Source organism: Pogona vitticeps, chromosome 4 (assembly GCF_051106095.1).
Source record: "Pogona vitticeps strain Pit_001003342236 chromosome 4, PviZW2.1, whole genome shotgun sequence".
Classification (NCBI taxonomy): domain Eukaryota; kingdom Metazoa; phylum Chordata; class Lepidosauria; order Squamata; family Agamidae; genus Pogona; species Pogona vitticeps.
Window position 1 is genome coordinate 95,953,148 of NC_135786.1, and position 13,480 is coordinate 95,966,627.

The window sequence follows — 13,480 nt, forward strand, 5'->3', positions numbered from 1 at the left end:
ATTTTTGGATGAAAATTATACTGCCAGAGCCTGCAATAACCCACACCAGAAAACTCCCTTTTTTGCTGTTCTCTGTTGTCAAGCGGCAGGACTGGAGGTGATACAAACAGACGCTTGCCTGGAAGCATTACGCAACGTCCCCTCCTTAAGAAAACAAAATGGACCACCTGCCCCATCACTGTTGTCCTCTTCCGGCCTCTACTGCCCCCTCTTCTCCCCAATCGCAGTTCATGCTCTGAAGAAAGAAGTGCCTCATTCAATAGTGGTGGGATGAGGCACCCCTACATTCAGGCAAAGACACACGCACACGCACACGCACACGCACACACACAACCGTACCTCCTCCTAGCCTTACAACCTGCCAGTACCATCACTACTTAAATGTTATGTCCAGACACATTAAAATGGCACCACATCTAAAGTGCAGTCAGAAAGGCAGATCAGGGGGCAGGGATTCAGGGAGTACTGGGTAGGTGTATGCTTTCTTTGAAAACTCAGGTTCACGGCTTGGGAGTGCTCCTGCACTCGGCTCTAACCTGGATACCCAGGTATTTGTATGGCCAGGAGCACTTTTGCACAGTTAAAGCTAGTGTACCAGATGTGCCAGTTCTAGGACATGCTTCAATTGGCTATGATGACACATGTCATTGTTCCATTCTACTTGAATTACTGTAATGTACTCTCTATGAATCGGCCTTTGAAAGAAATTTCAGCTGGTTCAAAGCACGGCAGCCAGACTTTTGAAGGGGCTTACTAACAGGAAACACATCACTCCCTTTTTACCGTTGTCAAGGAGGAGTGACTGAGAGTGTACAGTCTGTGGTAATTGAGGCTGTGATGGAAGAGAATGAGACCAATATTGTAAGAGAGTGGGAAAGAACCAGCAATGATGCCGGGGAAAAGCGAATTGGTGTCAGAACCATGTTTCCTTGAAAATAAGACAGGGTCTTATGTTAATTTTTGCTCCAAAAATGCATTAGGGCTTATTTTCAGGGGATGTTTTTTTTTCATGTACAACAATCTACATTTATTCAAATACACTCGTGTCATCTTCTTCTGGTTGCTGCACAAGGATGGAGGGCGGGGTTTCACTTAACTGGGGTTTATTTTGGGGGCAGGGCTTATATTACGAGCATCCTATAATATCATACTAGGGCTTATTTTCAGGTTAGGTCTTATTTTGGGGAAACAGGGTAGAACAGTTCTGCTGGCCACTGATCCATTTCTGAGCCAATTCCAAGTGTTATTCATTGTCTACAAAGTCCTCCCTATACAGCCTGAATGTACACAATCCAAAAGACCATATTCTTCAACATAAGCCTGCCTGGGTGTTGAGATCAGCAAGGCGGAGGGGGTAGGCTTTGGAACTGCCTGCTAAGGGGAAGTCTTTATTGTCCTTTCATTGGTAAGTTAAGACTTTCTTATTCAGTCAGGCCCTTGGCAGCTGACAGCCTAATGGCAAGGGGTTCAACACTGGGTAGGCTGAATTTCTTGGAATTTTAACTGACTAAATCTACGTTTGCTGAGATGTTGTAAAAGGCTTTAATTTTAATTATATTTTAATATCATGAGTTTAATTATGTTTTAATATTTTTATTTATTCTGTTTTAGCAACACTTTTTAAAAACTGTATCATAAGCCACTTTAGGCTCCAGTCCTGCGAGCAAGGTACAAAATAAAATAAAATAGTTTTCGAATCCTCTTCCACCGAAAATGGTACATAAAATACATAAAACATATTCTTTTTAAAAATAAAAGCAGATAAATTAAAAACTTAATTTAAAAAGAATTAAAAGATGTAAGTGGTACTCTTTCAGGAGCAGATGGTGGTAAAAGGAGAACAGGATGACAAAATAAGAGTTTTGTGGTGCCTGGCAAATATGGGGGATGACACTCAAAAGAAACTGCAAAACAAACCAGGGCCTGCCCAAGACATTTTGCTGTCAGAGGCAAAAGACTAGATGGCATTCTACCCCCTCCAATCCCATTTCACGGACAGAAACATAACAGGCTGGCAGTGGAAACTTATTTGAATGCTGGTTATACAGCAGTGTTCAACTCTGTATCTCAATGGGTGATCATAAGGCATGAAAGATGTATTTTCTAAATAATGTAGAATGTGTCATGTACAGACATGTTCATGAATTAATTCCACAGATGGCTTCTTTGTAGTTCTATAGAAAGCAGAAGTTGTAGCAAGCCTGTAAAATGTAGCATCAGAAGTAGTCCACCCATACTAGTCCCAGACTGGATTTTCCCTGGTCAAGCTACATCAAATACCTCAAACGTTAAACAACAATGCCACAGGAGAATTAAATGTAAAACAAACCAATTTTTCTTCATACTGTACAATCTACTCCTGATCTCAAAATGACTTCCGGTGGGTTTTAATTATCTCCTGTTACATCCTCAGAAGCGCTTCCCTTCAAGCCCCTGTTGATGGAATATTTTGCATCCTGCCAGGAGCACAGAACCCACCATTAAAAAGAGTGGAAGATATTCAGGGAAGTTATCCTTAAACTGCCTTGCTATTGCTCTGGGGCTAATTCTTGCACAGTGATTTGCTTTACAAATGTAGAGCATGAAAATGCCCTCAACGAAAGTTTGCCTTATGAGTAAAAACTTCTTTCAAAATATGGGTTTTAAAGAGCTTTAGCCAAAGAAGCTTAATATGCTATGCAGTCCAGAGAACACCCCCAGCACTGTATTTAGTATTCTGTTCCACTGGGCCTCAACGCCCATGAAATCACAATGCAGTGCCTGCCTGCCTTCCTTCCTGCCCTCCTTTCTTAGGAAGCTATCCAACCATGTTCAAGATGGATCCTAATCAGAGAATGGAGCGATAAAAACGGATTTCAGGTACTTTGGATAAAACAGGATTTGCCTCAGTCGCAGTTGACTACCCAAGGAATGTTCAGAGACAAAAACCTTTAATTGTGCAGTTGCATGAATTGTGCACCCTCACACACATTCTTACTCTGTCACACATTCACTGCTGCACCTAATGGTCTTCCAGGGGGACAGAAAAGTGAGAGGAAATCACCGCTCCATGGAGGAGGAGGAGGAGGAGGAGGAGGGAGCACCTCCCACCCTATCTTCTTCTGCTCTCTGCCATTCATACTTGTTGAAAAATAGCCTTGACAGTTGCTTTGTGTTTGGGTGAGAAGTGGTTAACTGATGGAAAAAAGGAGTCAGCTTCTGGGATTATTTCTTACGTTATGTCATTTTGTGAACAGTAGCGAGCACAAGAGGGCATCCTGTTGTAGACCATCTTGACTGCCACCATTGGTGCTGTCAACCTTCAGGCTGCCCTTTGCTATGTAAAACGCTTGCCATCCTTTTTCCTGCTGACAATGTAGGCATGATATTGTGCAGCAATATTGGGTCATTTCCTGGCTTTTTGAATTGTGGGTACAGAAGCAAAATATCCCACATTCATAACCCAGAGGGTTGTTTGTTTGGTTGTTGTTGTTGTTGTTGTTGTTGTTTTTGAAGAATGGAATACTGTTTTGACACAGGAAGTGCAACTGCAAGCAGTCCTGTCTTATCTCATGCATAGAACTGAAGGAGAGGATCATACTGTAATCTTATAAGAATATAAGAAATTTGCCTGTGTCATCATTTTGAAAGCCGTTGTTTTAGAAAATACAGTCTGATCTCATCTTCTGCAAAAATGAAAAAAAGTGTTATTTCTTCCAGAAACTACATGACTCAGCACAGATGTCAATAGTACTTGAATTGCAATTTCTCCACAGACTCTAACCTACTAATGGCAGCAAATGGTTTTTCAAATAACTCAGCAAAAACAAACATGTTAGCAGAGCTGAGGGAGGATAAATTATTCAGAATGTAAGAGTACACTTTGTTCATTTACACTATAACAAATGGGGGTTGTTGTTTTAAATGAACATGCACTAGGGGACCTATTTTCAGTTGAAGCAAATCTCTCTAAAGAAGTATGTATTTAGGGTTTGCCTTGCCATTGGGCAGAGTGAGATGGCTGCCTCCAACATCTGATTTTGGCTGCCATGAAACTGTTACTGCATTTTTATTGCTTTTTAGATACTAGGGATGTGAACAGCAACTTGCATGGGATTGTTTTTCAAGTTTCCTTTTAAAAAAACTGAAATGTACCATATTTCCTTGAAAATACAACAGGGTCTTATATTAATTTTTGCTCCAAAAAAAAAGGCAGTAGGTTTTTTTAAGGGGATTTTTTTTTAATGTACAACAATTTACATTTATTCAAATACAGCCATGTCATCTTTTTCTGTTTGCTGCACAATTCTGCACAATGGTGGAGGGCGGGGATTCACTTAACTAGGGCTTATTTTGGGGGTAGGGCTTATATTACAAGCATCCTGAAAAATCATACTAGGTCTTATTTTCAGGTTAGGTCTTATTTTCAGGGAAACAGGGTAAAAGGGTACTGACCCCATTTCCCAAAGGTATTCAATGGAAGTTTGGTAGATATAAACCCCTCATAATAGGCTGCTATGATTGAAAATGTTGGGAGTTACTTAACCCTTGCATACTGCCTTTAATAGGTTTAGCTGGGTGACTGGTGACTGTCAAACTATTCAGCAATAATCAACCATTCCTTCCCTGCCTCTGTATTCAAAGAGAATACAGTGTCTTTATTTCCTTCCTTGTTGAGGCCTATTGCTCAAAGCAATCATGCCTTGTTAGTCTGCTGTTGGATCTGTTCAACTGTAAGTAATGAAACCTTCTTTTCTTCCTTCTGCTAATGTCTACGTGAGTTACTGAAACTGGAAGTGCCAGTTAATGAGAAAATGAATAGATTAATCTCAAGAACTTGAAGATGTTCTGCCCTGTGTATCCCTGCACTTCTGCTTGGCAGCTAAAGGAATGTAACCAAAATTCAAAATTCTGCAACAGAAAATACCACCTACTCCTAATAATTAAAATAAACACTATAGCCATTTGTTGACTTTCAATTCTCAGTCCAGGGGTGGTGGCCATATCATAGTAAGATTCTCACTTTAGAATAAGAGCTGTATCTATAAGACATAACTGTGCCAGCACTTTATCCCACAAGAGTTAAAGGGGAATAAAATGTTAATAACCTCTGAATTGTTGTTCAGAATTTCCCCAAACCTATCAAAAGCACAGACACACCCTCAAAAGTCTGTATTAGGTACAGCAATAATTTTCATCAGAATTTGATAGAAATGTATCATACAGTTGTTCAACAAGGGAAAAATGAATCCATGTCTCAATTTTTAGCACATTTAAGTAGCTCTAGTGATAACTCTGCCAGTGTTTACTTGGAGCATTCTGAAATTTGGCACATTTGTAGTTATCAACAAATATATCATGAATGCCAAGTTTCATGTTATTAGCCTAACTGATGTCATTTTTACAAGCAATAGAATTATGATGTTTATAATTATGGGACTCTTTTTGTGACTGTGCTGTGACCCAACTCTGAAAAAGCTCATATGTCAAGAGGGTCTTTGAAATGAGTGAGGTCTCCAGTTTTTCTAATGGAGAGAGTGAGAAAATGTAAGCTTCTGCAGGAACTTTTGTATTCTGGCTTGATTCTTAATTAGCCTGTCCAGATTGGAATATAGATCAATACTGTATATGGATTGCTGCTGGCATGGTTTGGATTGAGCCAAATGATAGCATCCATACGTGCTTCTACCGTGTTTCCCCGAAAATAAGATAGGGTCTTATATTAATGCATTAGGACTTATTTTCAGGGGATGTTTCTTCCCCCCCCCCCCCAATGTACAACAATCTACATTTATTCAAATACAGTCATGTCATTGTCTTCTGGTTGCTGCACAATGGTGGAAGGCGGGCTTCACGTAACTAGGGTTTATTTTTTGGGGGGGTAGGGCTTATATTACAAGCATCCTGAAAAATCATACAAGGGCTTATTTTCAGGGTAGGTCTTATTTTCAGGGTAGTTAAAATGATCCATCCTTCCCCTTTAAGACCTGTTGTGCACCTTTCTCACATTGTGGTAGAGAATGCACACTTTTTTGGCACAATTCAGAGCAATCCTAATTAGCTCTTCGTTTAGTTTGTGTGGATGGTTAGCTCGCTCTAAAATAGAACTATGGGCGGTGTTAACTGCACTGATGACCCTGCAACTTATTAGGTGGGCTGCAATTTTAAAAGGGTGGAGAAACCCCCTCCTCTATTTTTGTCGTCTTCTTTTTAAACATTTTTCTCTCCGATGCTGCAAAATTCTAGGACCATGCTAGGCTCATGTATTGCCATTTTGATATGCCACTTAACTATTTTTTTAAAAAAAAACGCACTTCAAAAAAAGGGAATGTCATCCCAGCCCTCTGAATGACAGCTGTGAGAAAGAAAAGGGAAGGGGACCATGTTATCTCCACTGGCTATACACAACTGATCAGTATATGGATTGCTGCTGGCATGGTTTGGATTGAGCCAAATGACAACATCCATATATGCTTAAGTGAGGTCTTAAAACAGACCTCACTTAAGATAAGAACTTTTTAAAGTGAGGTCTGAATCACATCAGATTTTCCAGTGTGGACAGGCTCGCTGTTTGCCTGTATTGCTGGGATTGACAATGTTGGGCAGTCTGAAGATCAGTGTCATCCCCTGCAATCCATCTCTCTCTCTCTCTCTCTCTCTCTCTCTCTCTCTCTCTCTCACACACACACACACACACACACACACACACACACACACACACACACACACACACACACACACACACGCACACACACACAGAGAGAGAGAGAGAGAGAGAGAAAATGCCAGACGTCCACCTGTGATTCAAAAAAACAATTCTTACTTTTAAAAGGTGTAGGGGGACAAAAATTAGAGGATAAACCTCATTTCTTAAATATTTCAATAAATCAGATATTTGGGGAAGGGGAATTCCGGAAAGTTGTATTTACTGTTATATTTTATCTTAGAGTGAAAAGCCTCACAAAGACACTTTTTCCATTTTTTTAAAATGTTTTTCACACTCATCTGTTAAGCTCATGGGGCTGCAGACGTTTCAATCTGGGCAGAGGAAGTGGAACTGAGACAAAATGTGACTCTCATTTAACATTCCCTAATATTAGAATGAATTTTCAACTGAGGCTCTCCTTCATAGCTCACTTTTTCTTATTAAATATCATAATAACTCATCCGTAAAAAATAATAATCCATAAATGCAGCAATGATAAAATTCCAGATGGTTCTCAGTGTCTGACAAGTTGTTGATACATGAGATGCAGTAATATTTAGTTGGCTAATTAAGTCTCTCTCTCTCTCTCAGCTGTACAATTATGTACATGGAAAGCATCCAAAAGTCCAATTTACTTTAACGTATATGTCCATATGTTTAAAATTTTCCCGTCACTCTACTTACTAAAATTCTTCCTAATTTTAAGTTTTCATTTTCCAGAATATCTTTTTATAGGAGTATTATAAATTCCACACTATTGAAAAATAACTACAAGCAGTTACAAAGAAAGACAGCTAAGTCTGATTATTAACAGAAAGTTGTATATTTAATCTTCTCTGCTACTTTACTAATTGCAGCATTTAAAATACAAAACAGAACCTTCTGGCTGTTTGGAGATTTTACATATACAGTATAATAAAATAACAATTTGTTAACAATTTGTTAAGCAAGCACTACAAAAACAAAACAAACAGATGACACCAGCTGTGTATAAAAATAATAGGCCCAAAAGTGGGCAGCCTGCAGTCCTCTAGCTCTCCACACCCAAAAAAGTCACAGAAATATGGCAAACTGAATACCTAGCTGAAGCATTGGAGTGCTCTCTATCACTTTTTTTAAAACTGAATTAAAAAAAATATTTGGCACAGAGTGTTGGGTCAGAAAATATGTCTCTCTAACCCCAAGAGCCCCAAGTAGACGTTGTCTAGAGGGGCGGGGTAAAAATCAATCAAATAAATAAATAAATAAATAAATAAATAAATAAATAAATAAATAAGAGCCTGCCTCCCCTTGCTGTTCCATACTGGTTGGCCATAGGATCCAACTACGATCACAATGCATGGTTACAGGATCAAGCAGTGTTCATGGGTGTGGTTTTGAGTACAGTTCACACTCACGTTTAGTACTGAAATCCCAAAGACGTACTACTGTATAAGGCTCCAGGGAAAACTCATGTTGATATCTCCTTTTCATACATTATTGAGCTGGGCCAGGGACAGAAGCATCACTGCAGAGGGCGTATACAAGCTTGTAAAATGGACTGTCTCCCATAGATGATCTCTACAGGATCCCATCTTTCAGTGTCTTTCCTCTCATGATTAAAGTCTTAAATTTTCAACTAAATTAAGGAGATTTATGCTCTGGCACTGAAATTGGTAGCACTTCTTTTGCACACTGGGGGGAAAATATATATTTTTCCAAAGCTGTATGTTTTCAGGCCGCAAACCTAAACCTTTAGCAAAACACGAAAGACTGTCGTACCTTGTTCTTTGTAAACCTCTTTCTGAATGTGGCCACAAAAACAGCAATATTGTTCCATAATACATTTGGCAGGTTTTCTTCACCATCAAGTGCCGCAAACATGGTCTCTTTGTGGGAATCATTTTCACCTTGCTTTTATTCACCTGTTTTTCAATCTAGTACATTTCCTGCACATCACTGTAGAAAGCAGTTTCGGGGGGGGGGGGGATTCACTTGTGTCCTTTCGCTTCATTCACTTAAATCTATTTAATCTATTTCTTTCTGCTAGACATGGGAGTATGGTGGAAATGTATGCACAAACTAAATTTTTATTCTTGCGTACATTGGACCTGCAAATCCCACCAGCAGCATCTTGGTTCCTCAATGCTTGAGATTAATAACACTGATTTTTCTGGCACATTTTCTCTCTCTCTCTCTCTCTCCTGCTATCCCACAGGACATAATATTCAAGAGAGAGCAGCTGTGTTGGTCATTGAGAATAAAAAGTTCTGCTGGCAGCTTTAAAATGAGCAAGTTTAATTTGGCATTAGGTTGACAACCCTGTTCTTCAGAGAGCTGGTCATGGAACACAACAGAACTTTATGTCGAACTACATGCCCTACTGCACTCTTGCAATTCTAAAGAAGGATCCAAACCAACTACTCACTGCTTGGGTATTTAATTCTGTGGTCTGGGAAACTAACACAACTCCACACTCTTGCAATAAGCTCCAGCAAATCTTACAAGCCCCTGTGAAAGTAAGAGACACAGGTAAGCAGGTTTCTTCAGATATCCTCAAGTATACTCTGCAATTCAGTTTCATTTTCTTTCCTGTTGGTAATGTGGTTATTGCAGTTTCACCGAATCTCTAAGCCATGGTTAACTGCATCCTTTCCTCCTCCCTCCACATCTTTGAGACTTAGCTCATCCTGTGGTTTGAGTTTTTAATCAGTGCCACTTATGGGAACGATAGCATCATACCTGTGAACCAAATGAAGCTGAGCCTAGATAATGCTAAAGTAATTACTGTTGCCAAACCTGGATTTGTTATGGAAATGGCACCATAATAGGCCCATATAAAACAGTCTGAGATCAGTTTCATAAGGGTTCATTAACAAACATGCACAAAAATAATTAAATTAATTGTGGCTTTTTGTGAAGAGGGGCAGACAATTGCTCTTCTTTTCATCTCTGTTTTTGTTCATGGTATTGAACAAACATGTTTTCTCTGAGGGAAGACATCTATGGATGCAGTATTAGTCCAAAATGTGTGTGTGTGTGTGCGTACATAATACATGTTTGTGCACATATAGATAGATAAATATACTGTATGCTTCTGTATATGTATATAACTGGTTCTATAACTGCCATTTGAGAAACAGCACCATTTTATCACAGGAAAATGCAGAAGCTGAAACATTTTGCTTAAATACTTCTGTTTGTAAGTCACTCTTACATATGCATAGATATCTTAGTGACTAAGTACATCCCTCAAACAGATCCAGAAAAACTTGATTGAAATGCTGTTTAGTTATCATTATCTATTTACATACTCACTTTGCCTCTCTTTCTATATATATAACTGTATACAGTACATGTGTGTATGTGTATATATAATATACATAATTATACTGTATATATAATTATTCAGTACAATGTGTACTTGCACAGTTTAAGATTAAAATAACTATAGTACTATAAAATAACTAATTCTTGCTCATTGTTCTCTGGTCATTGTACAAGAGAAGTGGCATGGAACTGAGCTGCATTTTGCAGGGAGAAAAGCTGTTGGATGCAGGCTTACACCTAAGCGGACCAGGATAGAATTTAAGCTATGTTTGGTACACCTGGTAAGAATATAGCCCAACTGGTAAGAATTACGCCTGGTCCCACCCCATTCTGCTTTAGCCCTGTCTTGCCTCCTTACCACTGTACACCACTGGAATGGGCCTGAACAACTTCTCCAAAACTGGAATCTGACTCCAGGAAGGAAACCCCTACTGCTTTTTCTGCTTGTTATGAGCATTATTTCCAGCAGCCACTGTTCTCTAGGGAGAAACGTGCAATATGCCTTTAAAGTATATTTGCACCAGGGAATCATTCAACAAATAGGCAGGAAATTATTTTTCAATACATGTAAAAATATTGCATCCATATATCATAAATCAAGGAGGAAAGAGCGTTCTCCTGCTGCAAAATTAGGTATAGTTTGTAATTTTCCCTAAAATACTCCAAGTCTCCATGGTCTAATTAAGATTATATTCACTTTCAAATGCAGAGTGAATTGTGCAGCTTGGAGGTTGACACAGTACCTAGCTTCAGAATCTTTCAAGAAACTGGTATAGTTCTGACTACATATTTCATTGCCAGCCTAATATCTCAGTTTAAAACATGCAAATCAACATCTTATTATCAATGATCACCCATTCACATTCCTCTATAGAGTACAGACATTGTTTGAGACAATTACCATATTAATGAAGGCAAGTGTAAAATGCCAAATCACTGAGTAAATAGACTGATGGGAAAGCAGTAATTTTGCCATTTTTTAAAATGCGATTTTAAAAAATATTAATTCTTTTTAAAAATGCAAAGCAGCGCTGATGGTACAGAACGTTCACAAACATCTGAACTTCTAATAAGCAAAACAGCTGGTACAAGAAGAGTTAAGTAAAAGTTACAGTGTGCAATAGTACAGTGGTGATATTGGGTGATGAATGTGAAAAGGAATTTAATTTCTGATTTGCCTCCTTTTCTTAGGGCTCTTTGGACACCTGCTAGTGGGCTAGCAGTGTCAATAGAAAACTGAACTCAATTCAGAAGCTCACCTAAATATACCTCCATATATTTGTGACAAGCATGCACAGTATACCTGTGCATGGCTGTCACAAGGAATGAATGAAGATGTGGGATTAAATAGAAAATGAACTATGTAAAATAAAATCCCTAAATACATTGTATTAATGTAAAATAGGGGATTAGAGTGGTCACTAAAAAAGAGATGCATACAATCACACCTCCCTTCTTGTGCTCTTAGTTTTTCTTGGAAGACTGACATTTCAAACAGTGATGACTGATGCTTACTGAGGTTGGTGCAAAAGTTGGACACATGGAAGCAGGCAGGGATTTACATTCCCCCTTCATTCCTTTTACACTTCGGCTGAAGTGCAGAAAAAGCACACACAACCCCTGAATTAGAAATATTCCTAATATTTCAAGCTGTGTATAGCCCGAGCATGAGATGAAGCAGTGTCCTTACCTGTCCTTATAAACAATGCCTATGCTTTCAAAAGTGGAAGAAAATCAAGCACTTCCTCTCAAAAAATTGAACTTAACAAAATGAATGCATAAATATGTCCAACACACATACATAAGTCACACATGTGGCCAAGTCTCAGCACCAACAATTACTACTAGAAAGATGGCACCATTTGGGAATCAAGCAGCCACTCTGAAGAAAATATCCAGGCATTTTACGAAACGGATATTCAATATTCTGCTCCATTTCTGTGTCTACAAACTAGCAGTTGCCAAAACAGGAGCCATGTTCTTCTTCAATCCAGGGCAACAAAGGATTCATGAAGTGATTGTCACTCTTTTGTATACAAAAATTGAGAAAGACCATTTGCTCTACATCCTGATAGTATTAATACACCCCAGACCGATGATCTGTTAGCTTTGCATCTTGGACTTTAACACAGGAGCTTACCTACAGATCTCAAAACTCCAACATCTAGCTAGAACATTTTTTTTCCATTTTTCTCCAATACGTACTCATAAAGCTCAACAGTGCCCGGCCTGATGAGAACTCCTGCAAGACTCCAAAACTCACCTGCTTATTACTTTCTAGTGGCTCAGCAAACATAGTGCCAACCCTTGTTCTGGACTTGACACCTTTATTTTTAACTGCAGCTACAACCTCCATTCCTGGAAGCCAGTTTCCCCTACAAACAAGACCCATTACTCTAGCCAGCCATTAGGTTTTTCGCTTCTTCTCCAGCCAGTCAAATTTTATAACATCGACATTCGAAGAAGACATTGCAGAGGAGCTGAAAGCACTCCTTGTTTATAAATGTTTCATCACCCCCAAATTTTGTTTCTGCTTATGTCTGACTACAATATGTACTGGGTTGGTTCCCTGTCCAGAGTCTTCTACTCACCTAAATAGAGGACAACAGTTCTGGAGGTTTGGCTTGTTTCATTTTGAGAATGGCACAGCAAATTGCCAAAACCAGGATCTTTGTCGTTTCTTGCAAAACGCATAATTTGTGGGACACAACAAGGATGAAGCAAGCACGGGAGTTCCAAGGTTCCACCACAAAACCACCACCATGTGAACATTTCACTTCCTGCACTAGTTTCAGAGGCACAGCATGGAAGTGGGCCACAAAAGCATCAGTGCCACCTTTCAAAGATTGGGTTCAAAACAGGAAGGAAGGAAGGAAGGAAACGGGTACCCCTAATGTACTGTATGTTTCAGACAAAAGGCTGGTCAGGGATGTGCAAAGGTGGGAGCCTATCGCCATGGGACGAGTGCGGATGTTGGTGAAGTCTTATACAGTACACCTTTGCTAGGAAGTCAGTCCCTACGGATCACGACGAATGAGGTACAGGCAGGGCTTCGGTTGCAAGTGGGGATTCCCATTAAGTCCAATGCAGAGGAGTCCTCATGCTGCCCCCCCCCCGCTTCTTTCCCGGTTCAACAGACATCCCTGGGGAAGGACCCATTGTCAGGTGCCCCCCCTTCCAGGATTCCTCTGGAATCCCTCCCCCCCCCCCACCCAGCGTTGCTAGTTATCTTCCTGGAGCTCCATATCCTGCTTTCCCCCCCCCCCCAGCCATCACGCCATCCTCTCCTCGGCGGGGGCACCCACCTCGAAGAAAGTGATCCTGCTGCCCATTCTGCAGGCAATCGTGCTGCCCGTCCACTCGCTCTCTCGCCGCCAGCTGCCCGCGCGGGGATGGGACCAGCAGCAGCCGCGCAGCCCCCACCTCCGTCTTCCCCCTCCCCTCCTCTCTGCGCCGCGGCTGCACTTTCATTGGGGGCCTGGGCAG

At 40.1% G+C, this 13,480-nt stretch overlaps 1 protein-coding gene across 6 annotated transcripts in view; it reads right to left on the bottom strand.

Moving 5' to 3' along the window:
- Window positions 1–13,480, bottom strand: part of LOC110076484 (very-long-chain enoyl-CoA reductase) — a 35,231-nt gene extending 21,751 nt beyond the window's left edge. For 4 of the 6 annotated variants that reach the window (XR_013544288.1, XR_013544287.1, XM_078391774.1 and 1 more), the window contains exons 1-2: window positions 13,300–13,480; window positions 9,093–9,175 (exon numbers count right to left, since the gene is read on the bottom strand). Coding sequence is in view for 4 of the 6 variants with exons in the window: in XM_078391774.1 (XP_078247900.1) it covers window positions 9,093–9,175; window positions 13,300–13,465 (249 nt within the window). In the remaining 2 variants the exon portion in view is untranslated. The remainder of the gene's footprint in view (window positions 1–9,092; window positions 9,176–13,299) is intronic. The other 2 variants (XM_078391776.1, XM_078391775.1) reach the window with 2 other exon arrangements.